At 40.6% G+C, this 17,070-nt stretch overlaps 1 protein-coding gene across 2 annotated transcripts in view; it reads left to right on the top strand.

Annotated features, from left to right (window-relative positions):
• Nucleotides 1-16,860, top strand: part of LOC129868578 (transcriptional regulator ATRX-like) — a 57,515-nt gene extending 40,655 nt beyond the window's left edge. For both annotated transcript variants that reach the window (XM_055942684.1, XM_055942685.1), the window contains 18 exons: nucleotides 1,560-1,703; nucleotides 2,266-2,443; nucleotides 2,552-2,689; nucleotides 2,876-3,051; nucleotides 3,188-3,305; nucleotides 3,421-3,551; nucleotides 3,662-3,699; nucleotides 6,733-6,878; nucleotides 7,038-7,194; nucleotides 7,327-7,427; nucleotides 7,543-7,651; nucleotides 7,858-8,035; nucleotides 12,006-12,200; nucleotides 14,591-14,734; nucleotides 14,974-15,090; nucleotides 15,226-15,321; nucleotides 15,419-15,547; nucleotides 15,653-16,860. In XM_055942684.1, the coding sequence (XP_055798659.1) occupies nucleotides 1,560-1,703; nucleotides 2,266-2,443; nucleotides 2,552-2,689; nucleotides 2,876-3,051; nucleotides 3,188-3,305; nucleotides 3,421-3,551; nucleotides 3,662-3,699; nucleotides 6,733-6,878; nucleotides 7,038-7,194; nucleotides 7,327-7,427; nucleotides 7,543-7,651; nucleotides 7,858-8,035; nucleotides 12,006-12,200; nucleotides 14,591-14,734; nucleotides 14,974-15,090; nucleotides 15,226-15,321; nucleotides 15,419-15,547; nucleotides 15,653-15,769 (2,412 nt within the window). In that variant the 3' untranslated portion in view covers nucleotides 15,770-16,860. The remainder of the gene's footprint in view (nucleotides 1-1,559; nucleotides 1,704-2,265; nucleotides 2,444-2,551; nucleotides 2,690-2,875; nucleotides 3,052-3,187; nucleotides 3,306-3,420; nucleotides 3,552-3,661; nucleotides 3,700-6,732; nucleotides 6,879-7,037; nucleotides 7,195-7,326; nucleotides 7,428-7,542; nucleotides 7,652-7,857; nucleotides 8,036-12,005; nucleotides 12,201-14,590; nucleotides 14,735-14,973; nucleotides 15,091-15,225; nucleotides 15,322-15,418; nucleotides 15,548-15,652) is intronic.
• The last annotated feature ends 210 nt before the right edge of the window (nucleotides 16,861-17,070 follow it).

The following is a 17,070-nucleotide window of genomic DNA, read 5'->3' as shown; positions in this document are numbered from 1 at the left end:
GATTCTTCAAAGTAGCTACCCTTTGCCTTGATGACAGCTTTGCACACCCTTGGCATTCTCTTAACCAGCTTCACCTGGAATGCTTTTCCAACACTCTTGAAGGAGTTCCCACATATGCTAAGCACTTGTTGGCTGCTTTTCCTTCACTCTGTGGTCTAACTCATCCCAAACCATCTCATTTGGGTTGAGGTCGGGTGATTGTGGAGACCAGGTAATCTGATGCAGCACTCCATCACTCTCCTCCTTGGTCAAATAGCCCATATATAGCCTGGAGGTGTGTTCGGTCATTGTCCTGTTGAAAAACGAATGATGGTCCCACTAAGCGCCAACCAGATGGGATGGTGTATTTCTGCAGAATGCTGTGGTGGCTATGCTGGTTAAGTGTGCCTTGAATTCTAAATAAACCACGGACAGTGTCACCAGCAAAGCACCATCACACCTCCTCCATGCTACACTCTGCGTCTCACAAAGACGCGGTGGTTGGAACCCAAAATCTCAAATTTGGACAGATTTCCACCGGTCTAATGTCCATTGTGTTTCTTGGCCCAAGCAAGTCTCTTCTTATTATTGGTGTCCTTTAGTCATGGTTTCTTTGCAGCAATTTGACCATGAAGGCCTGATTCATGCCGTCCTCTGAACAGTTGATGTGTCTGTTACTTGAGCTCTGAAGCAGTTATTTGGGCTGCAATTTCTGAGGCTAGTAACTCTAATGAACTTATCCTGATGATGAGCCAGTTTCATCATAGCGCTTGATAGTTTTTGCGACTGCACTTGAAGAACGTTCAAAGTTCTTGATATTCCGGATTGACTGACCTTCATGTCTTAAAGTAATGGACTGTCATTTCTCTTTGCTTATTTGCGCTGTTCTTGCCATAATATGGACTTGTTCTTTTACCAAATAGGGCTATCTTCTGTATACCACCCCTACCTTGTCACAGCACAACTGATTGGCTCAAACGCATTAGGAAGGAAAGAAATTCCACAAATTAACTTTTAACAAGACACACATGTTAATTGAAATGCATTCCAGGTGACTACCTCGTGAAGCTAGTTGAGAGAATGCCAAGAGTGTGCAATGCTGTCATCAAGACAAAGGGTGGCTACTTTGAAGAATCTCAATATAAAATATATTTTGATTTAACTCTTTTTTGGTTACTACATGATTCCATGTGTTATTTCATAGTTTTGATGTCTGCACTATTATTCTATTCAAAATGATGAAAAGCCCTTGAATGAGGTTGTCCAAACTTTTGATATACAAGTTATTTAGGTATGTGTGCTGTGAGATGTTTAAAAAAATATATATATATATTTAATTGTTTGCTTTGGTAATTTGAGACGGAAGGGTGTTCCATGTAACTATGGCTCTGTACAATACTGTGCGTTGCCTTAAATTTGTTTTGGACTTGGGGATTGTGAAGAGATCCTTGGTGGCATGTCTGGCAGGGTATCTATGTCTGTCAGAGCTGTGACAGACGTGTTGTCGTATGCATGTGTCATTAACAAACAGTATATTTTGTTAATGATACTAGTCTTGCTAAAATATTTTTCTCATTTAGGTGGTGACATTCCTCCACACAATGCTGCAGTCAAAGTGCCTGAACTTCAGGACTGCCTTGGTGGTGTGTCCACTCAACACTATCCTTAACTGGGTCAACGAGTTTGACAAGTGGCAAGTTAACATGGGAGCTGACAAAGTCAAGGTAGTTGGAGATTAGATGTTTTTCTTTGAAGGTAAATACATGCAGAGGTTATTCATATACAATGTAGTATCAAGAAATAGCAATGGCATCTTTTTGTAGGCACTAACTCCGCCATGGTTAAGCCTATGTGAAAATAAATTGTGTTTTTGGATAAACACCGATAATAGGGCTTCAGAGATTTTAGACGTTTTGTTCTATGAGATCAGCTAATGTCACTTTTTGTGAATTTTGAGCACATAAAAAAAGCACACAACTGCGTCATAATTCATGAAGGACATGTTGACTGACTGTTATCTCATAGAACAAAACGTATAAGATCTCCTAAGCTTGTGTTGACCTCAGACCTTGTTTTCGGCGTTTATCCCAAAACCCTGTTCTTTCCCCGTTAATTGTTGCCATAGGAATGGCTGAATGAACCAGAGGTAACTAATATCCGGGGTTTTGGACTACAAGCTGGCGAGCTCTATATTCAAAGTATTTCATGTTTCTTTCATCTCCCTGTCTCGACCTCTTCATTTCTCTCACCATTTTTCTCTCGGTCTCTATACACTAACATACGTAGGTGACAGAGTTGGCAACATTGAAGCGACCTCAGGAGCGTTATATTGCGCTGCAGAAATGGCAGAAGGATGGTGGTGTTATGATCATGGGCTATGAGATGTACCGCAACCTCACACTAGGCCTCAAAGTCACCCACAGACAATTCAAAAAGACCTTTAACAGCACACTGGTCGATCCAGGTACATCCTCTACTAAATCTATGCATGTAGTGTTGAGAGGTATGCACCATTTACTTTGTTTATTGTGTTGAAACTCTAATACACTCCACTACTTTCGTTGTACTCCAGGTCCAGACTTTGTGATCTGTGATGAGGGGCACATCCTTAAGAACGAGGCGTCCAACATCTCCAAAGCTATGAGTGCCATTAAGACCAAACGGAGAGTGGTGCTGACAGGCACGCCACTGCAGAACAACCTCAATGAGTGTAAGGAGGCCTGCTTCAGTCTATCACTACCTTTCCATTTAAAACTGTACTCTGACCAGTATCCCAACATTTAGTTAATTCATATTTCAGTTTTAGTATATCTCAAAACTTTTAAGGGAACATAATTTGCATGATCATTTCCTTGTTAATGTTCAAGTCTAGTCATATATATGTTGGTTCTTTCAGACCACTGCATGGTGAACTTCATCAAGGAGAACCTTCTGGGCTCAATCAAGGAGTTCCGGAATCGGTTTATCAACCCCATTCAGAATGGCCAGTGTGCAGACTCCACCCCCAGAGATGTCCGCATCATGAAGAATCGCGCCCATGTCCTTCATGCAATGTTGGCGGGATGTGTACAGGTGAGATGGCTCAAATACTAGGAGTGTATGGCACTTTCATTTGTAGTTTATCAGAACCACTGACTACTTTTTGCAAGTATTTGTTATTCTTTGTCAGTCTCCAGTGGATACACTTAGTGTGTTTTTCCTTTCTCAGAGGAGAGACTACTCAGCCTTGACCAAGTTCCTGCCCCCTAAACATGAGTATGTTATGGCGGTTAGGGTGACCCCCCTCCAGTACAGACTGTATCGCTACTACCTGGACAACTTCACTGGTAAGAACCTCCAGCCAGTTAGCTCAGAAAGCTCTGTAATTAAATGTGTATGATATTTAGAGACATTTTGGCTTTTACTGAGAATATAGGGGAAAAAAGCTGTGTGTGTCTGTAGGAGCAAGATCCGTAGTTGAGGGAGCCAGGGGCAAGACTGGAACCAGCCTCTTTAAGGACTTCCAGATACTCAGCCGAATCTGGACGCATCCCTGGTGTCTGCAGCTCAACTATATCAGTAAAGAAAATAAGGTGAAGACCCATCAGATGCAGATTTGACCAAAAATACTATTTTCTCATCACCAGACAGATCCTGATGCATCAGTCAAACTGTCACCAACTGAGATTCTCTTTGTTTTTAGGGCCATTTTGATGGAAAGCACCAGGGGAAAGCGGAGAGGTGTGTAAGCATGAATATTCAGGCTACCCCTTGTCACAGATCTCTAAAGTAGGCTTGCACGGTATCCATATTGTCATACCTTCATACCTAACTTGGCCCATACCGGTATATTCCGTAATACCAGCACTGAACACAAGGGGTGCTATTTTCAAACCCCACTGGGCCTCTGTAATCCGGAGGTTAGCAATGCTAACAAGTAAATGTGAAGTCCCATAGAGAATGCTAACTAAATGCTAATGAATGCATTGCTAACATTTTATACAGTCTCTGACCTAAACTACTTGTAGGACAGACATCCCTGCTCATAAAGATATACAAGTAACTCAAAAATACTACTCACAGTTTGCTGCACGCACAAAATAAATATTAGACAGCGAGGCTTTTGTTCCAGGAGGGGATTCTCTGCTGTTACCAAGTGAAGCTTGATTTTGGAAAAAGCTAACCACTTATCTAAATAGCTAACTAGCTACTAAATTAGCAAAACTGCAGAGCATTAGAACATTTGACAGTTAACTCATTTGTTATAAGATACCTAGCTGGAAAACATTTAGTTATGACTTCCATACTGTAACTAGATCACATGCTTCACAACAGTAAGTGACTCAAGGCTACAGTCTCTTGACTGGGAACTACTATGTGACTGGGAACTACTGGTAAGCTTGATGATGAAAAATGATGTGACAGGTGAAATGAACACGGTTTCTTTATCTCCTAATGTATTGCGCAAGTTGACTTCAGGTAAAACTTAAACCGTTTCAATGGTATCGACAGTATTGGAAAAACCATCCCGTGGCTTTTTCCAAATAGCCCAGTATATGGTATACTGCTAAAGCCTACTCTTAAGCAGTCCACAAAGTTAATGCGTGTATGTACGCTTGGGTGGAGTCCGATTTTTATTTCACTTTTGATTTTTTTTAGCAATGCACACCTTTTGGTAACATAATACCTCGCCTGTCCATTCGTTTCTAGACTCCCAAAAAGCAAACTTCACAAGAAGGCGATAGCAGAGGTTTTCTTTTTGTCTGCCCGTTTATGGTAAAGGAAAAGAAGAATCACATTGAAAATATCACCACTGCAAGCTAATTTGAATGAAAACCAACTGCATATTTAAATAATACCTACATGTAATGAAAGTTTAGTTTTTTAAATTTTATTTAACCTTTATTTAACTAGGCAAGTCAGTTAAGAACAAATTCTTATTTACAATGACGGCCTAGGAACAGTGGGTTAACTGCCTTGTTCAGGGGCAGAACGACACATTTTTTCCTTGTCAGCTCGGGCATTCGATCCAGCAACCTTTCGGTTACTGGCCCAACGCTCTAACCACTAGGCTACCTGCTGTTTTACATTTACTTAGTTTTGTGCCTTCCAGTAGACTACATCTTGCTAGCTACACTACATGACCAATAGTATGTGGACATCTGCTCGTCAAATCTCATTCCAAAATCATGGGCATTAATATGATGTTGGTCCCCCTTTGCTGCTATATCAGCTTCCACTCTTCTGTGAAGGCTTTCCACTAAATCTTGGCACATTGCTGCGGGGACTTGCTTCCATTCAGCCACAAGAGCATTAGTGAGGTCGGGCACTGATGTGGGCCATTAGGCCTGGCTCGCAGTCTCTGTTCCATTTCACCCCAAAGGTGTTTGATGGGGTTGAGGTCCGGGCTCAGTGCAGGCCAGTCCAGTTCTTCCACACCGATCTTGACAAACCATTTCTGTATGGACTTCACTTTGTGCACGGGGGCTTTGTCATGCTGAAATAGGAAAGGATCTTCCCAAAACTGTTGCCACTAAGTTGGAAGCATAGAATCGTCTAGAATGTCACTATGCTGTAGCGTTAAGATTTTCCTTCACTGGAACGAAGGGGCCTAGACTGAACCATAAAAAAACAGCCCCAGACTATTATTCCTCCACCAAACGTTACAGTTGGCACTATACATTGGGGCAGGTAGCGTTCTTCTGGCATCTGTCAAACCCAGATTCATATATATATATATATATATATATATATATATATATATATATATATATATATATATATATATATATATATATATATATATATATATATATATATATATATATATATAAATAATAAATTACTCTCTCTCTCACACACACACACACACACACACACACACACAGATGTGTGTGTGTGTGTGTGTGTGTGTGTGTGTGTGTGTGTGTGTGTGTGTGTGAGATATATATATATATATATATAAATAATAAATTACTCTCTCTCACACACACACACACACACACACACACACACACACACACACACACACACACACACACACACATCTGGCTAAAAACAGCAAGCAAGCTAGCCTTTTAGCTTCCCACATCTCCATCATGTGAAATAATCTGATTTATAAATAATATGCCCTGGCATATACTTGCCAGTGTAATTTATACCAGTTTGATATGCTGCTTGAATGTATTCGCTCCCTTATCAGATAAGCATAGAATGTGCCTATTTACTCCATGAGGAAAAATTACATGGCTACAACTGTTTTCACTTTCAAAATGGCCTACAATCACGTAGGTATTACTTCTAAACAAAATACATTTTGCAGGTGTTTCTAATAAGGCTACATCATTTGAACTGTCGCTGAGATTATATTTGGTTATCGTTGCAAAATAGACTGCTTATTTATTTTTGATGCATAGCCTATAGATCAACTCAGGAACTAAGCAAGTTGGTTCAGCCTCATCTACACAACACTGCCACCATCGCAACGTAAGGAATAATACATTGCGTTTTGAAATTTGCGTTGCACAAATGTGCGTAGCAAGCAACATAGGCGCCAGGACTTCATACTGCAAGGAGCTGTTCATTTTGTGACAAAAAACAGCATTCACGTACAGCGTTGCTTAGCGTTTGCGTTAACTGCGTAACGTCTGCCGAGCTCTTTAATTACTATGACAGTGTGATGCTTACAGTGTGATGCTTATCTATTACCATCAAAAGGTAATCTCATGCAAATAATAGATTGTTGCCTTTCATCCTTTCCTTTGTCCCACTCAGTAAAGAGAAGGAGAACAAGGGAAAATTGCGTAATGCTGATGAAAAAATCAATGATATGGAAGTGATCATGGTGTGGAACAGCTCATCAAAGAGTGTCAATGTGGAAGGAGACCAGCGAGCAGGTCCACTGGTTACAGTGGTAGATGGTAGTAGTCTCTCTTAAATTAAGGAAATTACTTTGCCATGTATTTTACGTTAGCTTCTTGTGTTACAATTGAACATTTTAAATGATTTACAATTAAGTCATTAATATAAGGTGAACATATTCATGAGGTCAATGGTGATATTGTATGCTTTGTGTTCAGCGGTGAAAGCGTCCACCAGTTTCAGGCCTGACAGTCCGGCTGCAGACTGGTACAAGGATATGCTGAGTGATTCAGACGCCACCATCCTGGGACACTCAGGGAAGATGGTGCTGCTGTTTGAGATTCTCCGAATGGCAGAGGAACTGGACGACAAACTGTAAGTGTGCTTGAGAAATGCATTCAGGCACCGGGGGGTATTTAAAAAGAAGGATTGAGTTAGCCAGAGGTTTATAGAGCAGATTTGTTGAATTAACCTTTTCTTCGTCAATTTTTGTTTGTATATTCACAGGTTGGTGTTCAGTCAATCCTTGATCTCATTAGACATGATTGAAGATTTCTTGGACCTCGCTAACAAAGCCAAAGACAACGGACAATCATCCCTATACAAAGGTACGGTTCCCATTGGCTGTTCACATATTCAAGCATATGTTATAGTGTTACAAAACAATTGTTTTCTTCAGATTGTCTATAATTGTTATAATTTGTTTCCTTTTCCAAACTGTAGGTGATGGCAGCTGGATCAGAAACATTGACTATTACCGTATTGATGGGTCCACCAGTGCCACATCCAGGAAGAAATGGGCTGAAGAGTTCAATGATGCCACCAATGAGCGGTACGTCTCTGACTGCTGTACTATTCTACCTCTCAAATTTCACTGTGCCAAACCTCAACACAGTATGTAGCATAACACTTCGTATTGTATTATTATTCATGACAAAGCATCAGTAATTGTAGACAGTGTGATTTCTTGAGATGGTCTGTTTAAGATTCTACTCACAATCACTCCTTTGATTTCATTTCTAACCAATTTACTTTCAGAGGTCGTCTGTTTCTCATCTCGACAAGAGCTGGGTCCCTTGGGATCAACCTGGTAGCAGCTAACAGGGTCATAATTTTTGACGCTTCGTGGAACCCCTCCTATGACATCCAGAGCATCTTCAGGGTGTACCGTTTTGGCCAGCTGAAGGCAGTGTTTGTCTACCGCTTCTTGGCACAGGTAATGACATCTCGTATGCACCCCATCTTCTGTAATATGATTGTGGGACACATTTTGTGTTTTTTACATATACAGTCACATCCAAAATTGTTGTTAAGATTAGCAAAAAACACTATTAAATAAATACAAATACGAGCTATATTGTATGCACAAAAAAAATAATCTAAATAGCTTACATTCTGTTAATAAAAATAAAAAAAGGTAAATTATTGGCACCCCTAATGATTCTTATAAATATAATCAAACAATGTGATCTGCATTAACATTCTACTATTTAAAGTTAAAGGCCAGGCACCACACCCTAATAGGGGATTTTTTTCTCCTTAATCATATCACAGTCAACTTTTACCAGTTGAATGAAGATACGCATAATATTTTTTTAATATATATGCAAATGAGGTGATATTTCATTAAATATGCACATTTTGCATATCCCGCAAAAAAAATGTTGGTTCACTGGATTAAGTCGGCGTAACTATTTAGGTAAAATGGTCCTGAAACATGCACACGTGAAGGGGAACCAATTGTATTGATTCAAGTTATTAGAAAAAATGAAAATCACTATTTTTTTTTAGTTACGAAGTTTGCATCCGACATTGACTATTTGCATATCCCGCAAATCCATTTTTCAGGACACTGGATTAAGTCTGCGTAAAAATTGTAGTTTAATTTTGTTAAGACACTCCGGTACGTAAAATGCATTTTTGGCAAATTTTTCTAAACAAAATGTTACCTAGAATAACAAATTGAGAACATATCAACAATAACCTCTGGGAAAGTCTCAAATATATCCAAGGATAACCACACAATCTGGTGAATGTAGATTCTTCTAAAACTGAGGAAAATTAGTTGGCATGTGGGAAGAGTCTGACTTTCGGTAAATGGGAGTTAAAGACAAGTACACTGAATTTAGATGACCAAACATCTATTTAGACCCAATCACCATCTCTTCAAAGTAAGTTACTACATATAGTCCAGTTTGTTACATTCTCTAAAATAAAATATACATTTTCATGAAGATTTTGACATTTTTATGTTTACTTTTTGAAAATAACAAAATACCAACAAATCTAAAAATTGATAGGTACTGTAGATGCAAAAATGCAATTTCAGTCTGTGGTGCCTTGCGTCAAGGAACTGTATTGTGGCCTTTCATGGCTTCCTGTTTCACTGGGTATAAAAATGTGGTAACATGCATGTTGTTAGGTTCTAAATAAACAGAGTAAAAACTGAAACGGACGACTCGATAAAGCTCAAACCAAGTTTATTCACCCACTGGTTCATGCAGCTGCAAAGACGAAGCATGATTACACAAGCACATTTATTTATTACCTCCTCCTTGGCGTGGGTCAACTTCTATACCTCTAGACAGCCAATACATATCTGTTGCTAGGAAGGAAATTAATTGGTTCCTCTCACTGGTGTAGTCATGGCCCTGCCTGATGCTAGAACCTTTGTGGGCGTTGGCGTGTACAGTGTATTCGGAAAGTATTCAGACCACTTGACTTTTTCCACATTTTGTTACGTTAGTCTCAATTTTTTTTAAATGAAATTTCACATAGGTATTCAGACCCTTTACTCAGTAATTTGTTGAAGCACCTTTGGCAGCGATTACATCCTCGAGTCTTCTTGGGTATGACGCTACAAGCTTGGCACATCTGTATTTGGGGAGTTTCTCCCACTCAACTGCTCTGTCAGGTTAGATGGGGAGCGTCGCTGCGCAAGCTATTTTCAGGTCTCTACAGAGAATTTCGATCAGGTTCATGACCCGGCTCTGGCTGGGTCACTAAGGACATTCAGAGATGCGGAGAGATCACTCACTATTAAGGCAAAACATTTTGAAGGTTAAAACCACTGGTACAGTGGTTAACTTTCCTGGTAGAGGACCCACGTGTATCTTGTCCCCACGCACAGTGAGGAAGATGGTTCCGGAGGCACAGAAAAGTCCAAGGGTCACAGTTGGAGAGCTGAGAACTTGGTTGCATCTTGGGCTCGCCATGTCTCCAAATCAACAATTACATCCACCTCCATGTCAATAGGCAATTTGGAAGTGTTGTCATAAAAAAGCTCTTTGAGGGCAACCAACAAATGTGAACGCTCAGTTAGCTGAACGGCCTTGTTGTTTTGGAACCAGGTGCTATGGTCAGATGAGATAATATTAGAGCTCATACATACTGTAAAATATGGTGGTGGATCTTTGATCTTATGGGGCTGTTTTATTTCCACTGGTCCTGAGGCACTTGTTGTGGCGCCTGCATGCTTCCCAGACGGAACAGTTCGTGCATATATTATGACGACATTTTGTGACATTTTTGTTAGTTTTGGACTTTGGCAAGTGTTCTTTCGGTTGTTCGAGCACACATTGTTTTTCTCTAGGCAAGCTGAAGTCCGTAGCCGAAGTCTACGCCCCCTCGTCGGCGATTGGTCAACAGTAGGTGTTGTGAAGGCTTCAGGGCGCCCAAGAAAGTACAGCAAGCGCCAGGACCGTCTCCTAAAGTTGATTCAGCTGCGGGATCGGTGCACCACCAGTACAGAGCTTGCTCAGGAATGGCAGCAGGCAGGTGTGAGTGCATCTGCACGCACAGTGAGGCGAAGACTTTTGGAGGATGGCCTGGTGTCAAGAAGGGCAGCAAAGAAGCCACTTCTCTCCAGGAAAAATATCAGGGACAGACTGATATTCTGCAAAAGGTACAGGGATTGGTCTGCTGAGGACTGGGGTAAAGTCATTTTCTCTGACGAATCCCCTTTCCGATTGTTTGGGGCATCCGGAAAAAAGCTTGTCTGGAGAAGACAAAGTGAGCGCTACCATCAGTCCTGTGTCATGCCAACAGTAAAGCATCCTGAGACCTTTCATGTGTGGGGTTGCTTCTCAGCCAAGGGAGTGGCTCACTTACAATTTTGCCTAAGAACACAGCCATAAATAAAGAATGGTACCAACACATCCTCCGAGAGCAACTTCTCCCAACCATCCAGGAACAGTTTGGTGATGAACAATGCCTTTTCCAGCATGATGGAGCACCTTTCCATAAGGCAAAAGTGATAACTAAGTGGCTCGGGCGGGGAACAAAACATCGAGTAGTGCCTTTTGTCATTTTTTGCACTTGAGAAATATTGTACCAAACATCCTAATCGGATGCAAAATTGTGCGGCTAAGATCTCTTCTGCTTAAACATCAAAATTAATGACAGATTTCTTGAGAGATTAATTAATGGGAGTGTATACTGGCTATGGCATCTCAAGATGGACAAACAGTACTATTACCTGCTGCTTTTTTCTTGTTTTTCATGCAAAGGTTTTTTAAGGGAATATGTGACCACACTCGTTTGGTTCGGCTAGCTGAGGTCGGCTAGGCGCCAGCCGAATTGATGCATGCTGACGCCTTTAAGATCCACGACATCATGACATGAACTCTACCAAGTATCAGGACATTTTAGCCAAAAACCTGGTTGCCTCTGCCAGGAGGCTGACACTGGGCCGCAAGTGGATCATCCAGCAAGACGAAGACCCTAAGCACACACAAAAATCCACAAAGTAATGGTTAATTGATCACAAAATCAACATTTTGCATTGGCCATCTCAAACCTGTGGTTTGAATTGAAGAGGGCAGCCCATAAGCGCAGACCGAAGGTTATCAAGAATCTGGAAGGATTCTGTATGGACGATGGTCTAAGATCCCTCCCAATGTGTTCTTCAATCTCATAAAACGTTATAGAAAAAGGTTAAGTGCTGTTATCCTCACAATAGGATGGTGCACAAAGTATTGAAAATAGGGGTGGCAATAATTTTTACACAATTTTTTTATTACTTGTTAAAGAAATGTTTTCTCAGCAATTGTATTAGTACAATATCACTCAGTATTTGTATAAATCATATATATATATATTGTTTTGCTCATCTTTATCAAGGGTGACAATTTTGGATGTGACTGTAATTCTGTAATCACTGATATTAAATTGCTGTTTCTTTCCAGGGTACCATGGAGGAGAAGATCTACGACCGGCAGGTGGCCAAGCAATCTCTATCGTTCCGGGTGGTGGACCAGCAGCAGATACAGAGACACTTCACTCTGTTTGAACTGACAGAGCTTTACATGTTTGGGCCAGACCTGCTGGATGACCCCAACTCTGAGAAGAAGAGCAAGAGGATCACACCCCTGCTGCCCAAGGTGACCAAGGCTACAAATTAAACACACAAGACCATTAAATTCTCAATTGACCCTTTACTAAGCCCCGCCTCCCTTGGCTAATGTCGCTACCTCTGACAACATTTTCCCGGGAAGCTCAATTCCCCATTCAAGAAATCACCTCGCAATATTCTCAATGTGCTTCTAATACACAATGAAATTTAACAGACTACCCCCTGCTCATCAGGAGACATTGTGTATGTTATGGTGAACTGTCATGGAAATTGCTTCACCGGAACCTGGTGAAATTATGCTTGTAGTGTAGCTAGCCACTGAATAGCTCTGAATTCACCATCAGCATATGCAGTCAAAGCTACAATTGAAGTCGGAAGTTTACATACACCTTAGCCAAATACATTTAAACTCAGTTTTTCACAATTCCTGACATTTAATCCTGGTAAAAATTCCCTGTCTTAGGTCAGTTAGGATCACCACTTTATTTTAAGAATGTGAAATATAGTAGAGTGATTTATTTCAGCTTTTATTTCTTTCATCACATTCCCAGTGGGTCAGAAGTTTACACACACTCAATTAGTATTTGGTAGCATTGCCTTTTAAATTGTTTAACTTGGGTCAAACGTTTCGGGTAGCCTTCCACAAGCTTCCCACAATAAGTTGAGTGAATTTTGGCCCATTCCTCTTGACAGAGCTGGTGTAACTGAGTCAGGTTTGTAGGCCTCCTTGCTCGCATATGCTTTTTCAGTTCTGCCCACACATTTTCTATAGGATTTAGGTCAGGGCTTTGTGATGGCCACTCCAATACCTTGACTTTGTTGTCCTTAAGCCATTTTGCCACAACTTTGGAAGTATGCTTGGGATCATTGTCCAGTTGGAAGACCCATTTGCGACCAAGCTTTAACTTCCTGACTGATGTCTTGAGATGTCGCTTCAATATATCCACATAATTTTAAATGTAAAATGTAATTTTCCTCCCTCGTGATGCCATCTATTTAGTGAAGGGCACCAGTCCCTGCTGCAGTAAAGCACCCCCAAAACATTATGCTTCCACCCCTGTTCATCACAGTTGGGATGGTGGTTCTCCAAAAAGTACGATCTTTGTCCCCATGTGCAGTTGCAAACCGTAGTCTGGCTTTTTTTATGGTGGTTTTGGAGCAGTGGCTTCTTCCTTGCTGACAAGCTTTTCAGGTTATGTCGATATAGGACTTGTTTTCATGTGGATATAGATACTTTTGTGCCTGTTTCCTCCAGCATCTTCACAAGGTCCTTTGCTGTTGTTCTGGGATTGGTTTACCCTTTTCGCACCAAAGTACGTTCATCTCTAGGAGACAGAACGCGTCTCCTTCCTGATCAGTGTGACGGCTGCGTGGTCCCATGGTGTTTATACTTGCGTACTATTGTTTGTACAGATGAACGTGATACCTTCAGGCATTTGGAAATTGCTCCTAAGGATGAACCAGACTTGTGGAAATCTACAGTTTTATTTTCTGAGGTTTTGGCTGATTTCTTTTGATTTTCAAATGATGTCAAGCAAAGAGGCACTGAGTTTGAAGGTAGGCCTTGAAATACATCCACAGGTACACCTCCAATTGACTCCAATTATGTCAATTAGCCTATCAGAAGCTTCTAAAGCCATGACATCATTTTCTGGAATGTTCCAAGCTGTTTAAAGGCACAGTCAACTTAGTGTATGTAAACTTCTGACCCACTGGAATTGTGATACAGTGAATTATAAGTGAAATAACCTGTCTGTAAAAAATTATTGGAAAAATTACTTGTCATGCACAAAGCAAAGATGTCCTAACCGACTTGCCAGAACTATAGTTTGTTAACAAGAAATGTGTGGAGTGGTTGAAAAACAAGTTTTATTGACTCCAACCTAAGTATGTAAACTTCCGACTTCAACTGTATATACACTTTTGGAGCTAACTAGTGCTCTCAAATCGTATCCTGATGTCGATTGCAATGTTATGAATACCACTCATAACTTAGCTTGCTAACAAGGTGTATTAAGTGGCTAGCTAGCTAGCGTTAGAAACGTTTGGTAGTCAATGAGACTGAGAGCTAGCCAACCTGCTGAGCTATCAAACAATGTAACACAAGTATAATTTCGGATTTAAAAAATACTTCAACAGGCTCTGCATTTCAGAAATCACAGTAGCAAGTACTCCTGGTAAATTGTTCAATTATTTAGCCATAAAAAGTAAATAAATAAAAACTGGTTTTGCCATAGCCCTCATTGGCTTTCATGCGATTTAAACATGAGCTTATCTGAGGTGTTGGACACAACGAAAGTTTCTGTCCATTGGAGCGCTGTGATTGGTTGACCAAAATTCTAGGGCTTGGCGAAGGGTGAATTAGTATTTTTACTTCAACAGTAGAGTAGGGATTGACATTGTATGTCTGTTTCCCAGGACATGGTCCTGGCAGAGCTGCTGCAGATCTGTAAGGAGCAGATTGTCCGCTACCATGAACATGAGTCCCTGCTAGACCACAAAGAGGAGGAGGAGCTCAGTGAGGCCGACCGCAAAGCTGCCTGGGCTGAGTACGAGGCAGAGGTAAAGAGGAACTACTACACACATTCTCTGACAAAACAGCTAAATATGTTTTCATAGACCGTGGTGAGCAGCCTCTAGTAATCTCACCCTCTCCTGCTCTCATCTATAAACACTGAGAAATTATGGTTTTGAATCAATTCAACGTCCTTACTTGAATTCTCGTCTATCAAGAAGTAAAGAAGTAATGATATATGCATTATGTGTAAAAACAGGTGTATGTTTATCTCTCCTCTACAAAGGGTGCATTCTTCTTGAACAAGCCAGCACACACCAGCACCAACGTTCCCAGCCCCTCCACCTCTCGTATGGCCAACAGTCTGTTATCCCTGTACAAGAAGACTAATGAGCAGCTGAAGGTATTAGACATGTCTCCCCACCAGACCTGTGTGGAAATCAGTTGCTTTTCTCTAAAGTTTATGTTTGAGATTATCTCTCAATAGATGGATACCTCTCACATCAACATTTTAATGCGTCTCTCTCCTGAATGACAGAACATGATTAATGCCAGCCGTGACGAGGTCAGCGAGGCTATCAAGTCCCTGCATTCCTTAAAGAACCTCTCCGTGGATGACTATGTGTTGCGCTTGGTTAGTCCCTCGTATTATATTACGTTGATATGATAATAATCTTTGTGTAGAAAAAAATGTGATGTGCATTACGACGACATGTGACTTGTTTTTACAGTGGCACGATAACCCAAGTCTAGATGAGAAGCAGGTGAAAGTCCTGGCCCAGACCTGGAAAACCAGCAATGACAAGGAGCGGGAGCGAAGACGGGCCTTATATCATGACCTTCTCTCAAAACAACAATCAGTAAGCTTCAATTGTCAACAACAGCGTTGTTCTAATTTTCTTTCTGCTTTTGATGTTGCTTTGTAACTACTTAACCCTGCATCTTTCCCTTACTCCCCTCGACAGCTTACAATGTGCATCCAGACCATTTTGACCAGTAGAAAAATTGAAGTGACACAGACTGCCACTGTCACCAATCAGACACCAGCCTTGACAGACTCCGTTAAGAAACCCATGCAGTGAGACAGGAGAGACGTCTCTAGCCTCAGTCCCGTTCCACTAGAGGACACTCTAGTCTAACCGCAGTAACTATAGAGGTTACTTAATCCCCCCCAAAGGGGTGATAGATGAAACATTTCGGTTAAGGATTTCCTTTATTTTACATTGAAAATGAATGTATGTGGCGGCAGGTAGCCTAGTGGTTAGTGCGTTGGGCCAATAACTGAAAGGTTGCTGGTTCGAATCCCCGTCATTAATGGCTGATCCCTAGCTGTGAACCCACTCTCCGAGGGTGTCTTATGGGGAGTGGGATATGCAAAAAATTCACTATGTACATGTGTGAAATAGGACCCACACTATTATTATTATTATTATTATGCTCTATAGCAGGGGTATTAAACACTTACCCTACAAAGTCCAGAGCCTGCTGTTTTTCTATTCTACCTGATAATTAATTGCACGCACCTGGTGCGCCAGGTTCTAAATCAGTCCCTGATTAGACGAAACAATAAAAACAAGCAGTGGAACTGGCTTTGAGGTCCAGAGTTGAGTTTGAGGATTCTTTCGCAAAGATATTATGTTAAAGGGGCAGTGCAGTAAAAAAAATTGATTGAAATTGTGAAAATTATGATAATGCCCTTTTAGTTTAAGAGCTTTTTGAAAGAAAACGCCTGGAATTTCAGTCTGTTCTGCTGGGATTGAGTTTTTGGTCCATATGACAGCACAATCTGATCTGATTATTCTGCCAATAACCAATCATCTTTGCATATGTATTCTCCTACTTTAAAAGGGTGAGCGGGGTAGGCTCCAGAGTGTAGATGATCCTATCCGTCAATAAGGGCTGTGTATGTAAATATATTTATATTTGTATCAACACACCCACACGATCAGACTGAACATTTCAATGGCAAAATGAGGCTCAGGGAAATAAATTATACAAAATATATTTTGGCGTTATTTTCATGATAAACACAGTGATTTATTCCATTTAAAAACTGCATGGGGGCTTTAAATAAATATTCTGCCTTGGAAAAGGTTTTACTATGTGATTAATGGTATAATTGTCTGTTTCTCTGATGCTATAATAAAAATCTGTTCATTCGTTTTGTTTTAAAGGTTGTGTGGTTTTTGTTATGGTGAATTATTTGCCTTGGTAATTACACTTTATTTTATGGTTACAGTCAGAAATTACCAGGCATATACTTTAAAATAAGATTGTAACAATGATTGGTAATTTTTGGTACTACATTTTAAGTAGTTCCAAAAATACTTAATTTGTAATTTTTTTGGACTAAAGGTCGCTAGTAGAGGTACTGAATCACTTA

The sequence above is a fragment of the Salvelinus fontinalis genome, chromosome 13, assembly GCF_029448725.1.
Source record: "Salvelinus fontinalis isolate EN_2023a chromosome 13, ASM2944872v1, whole genome shotgun sequence".
NCBI lineage: Eukaryota > Metazoa > Chordata > Actinopteri > Salmoniformes > Salmonidae > Salvelinus > Salvelinus fontinalis.
This window is presented reverse-complemented; position numbering and strand designations above follow the sequence as displayed.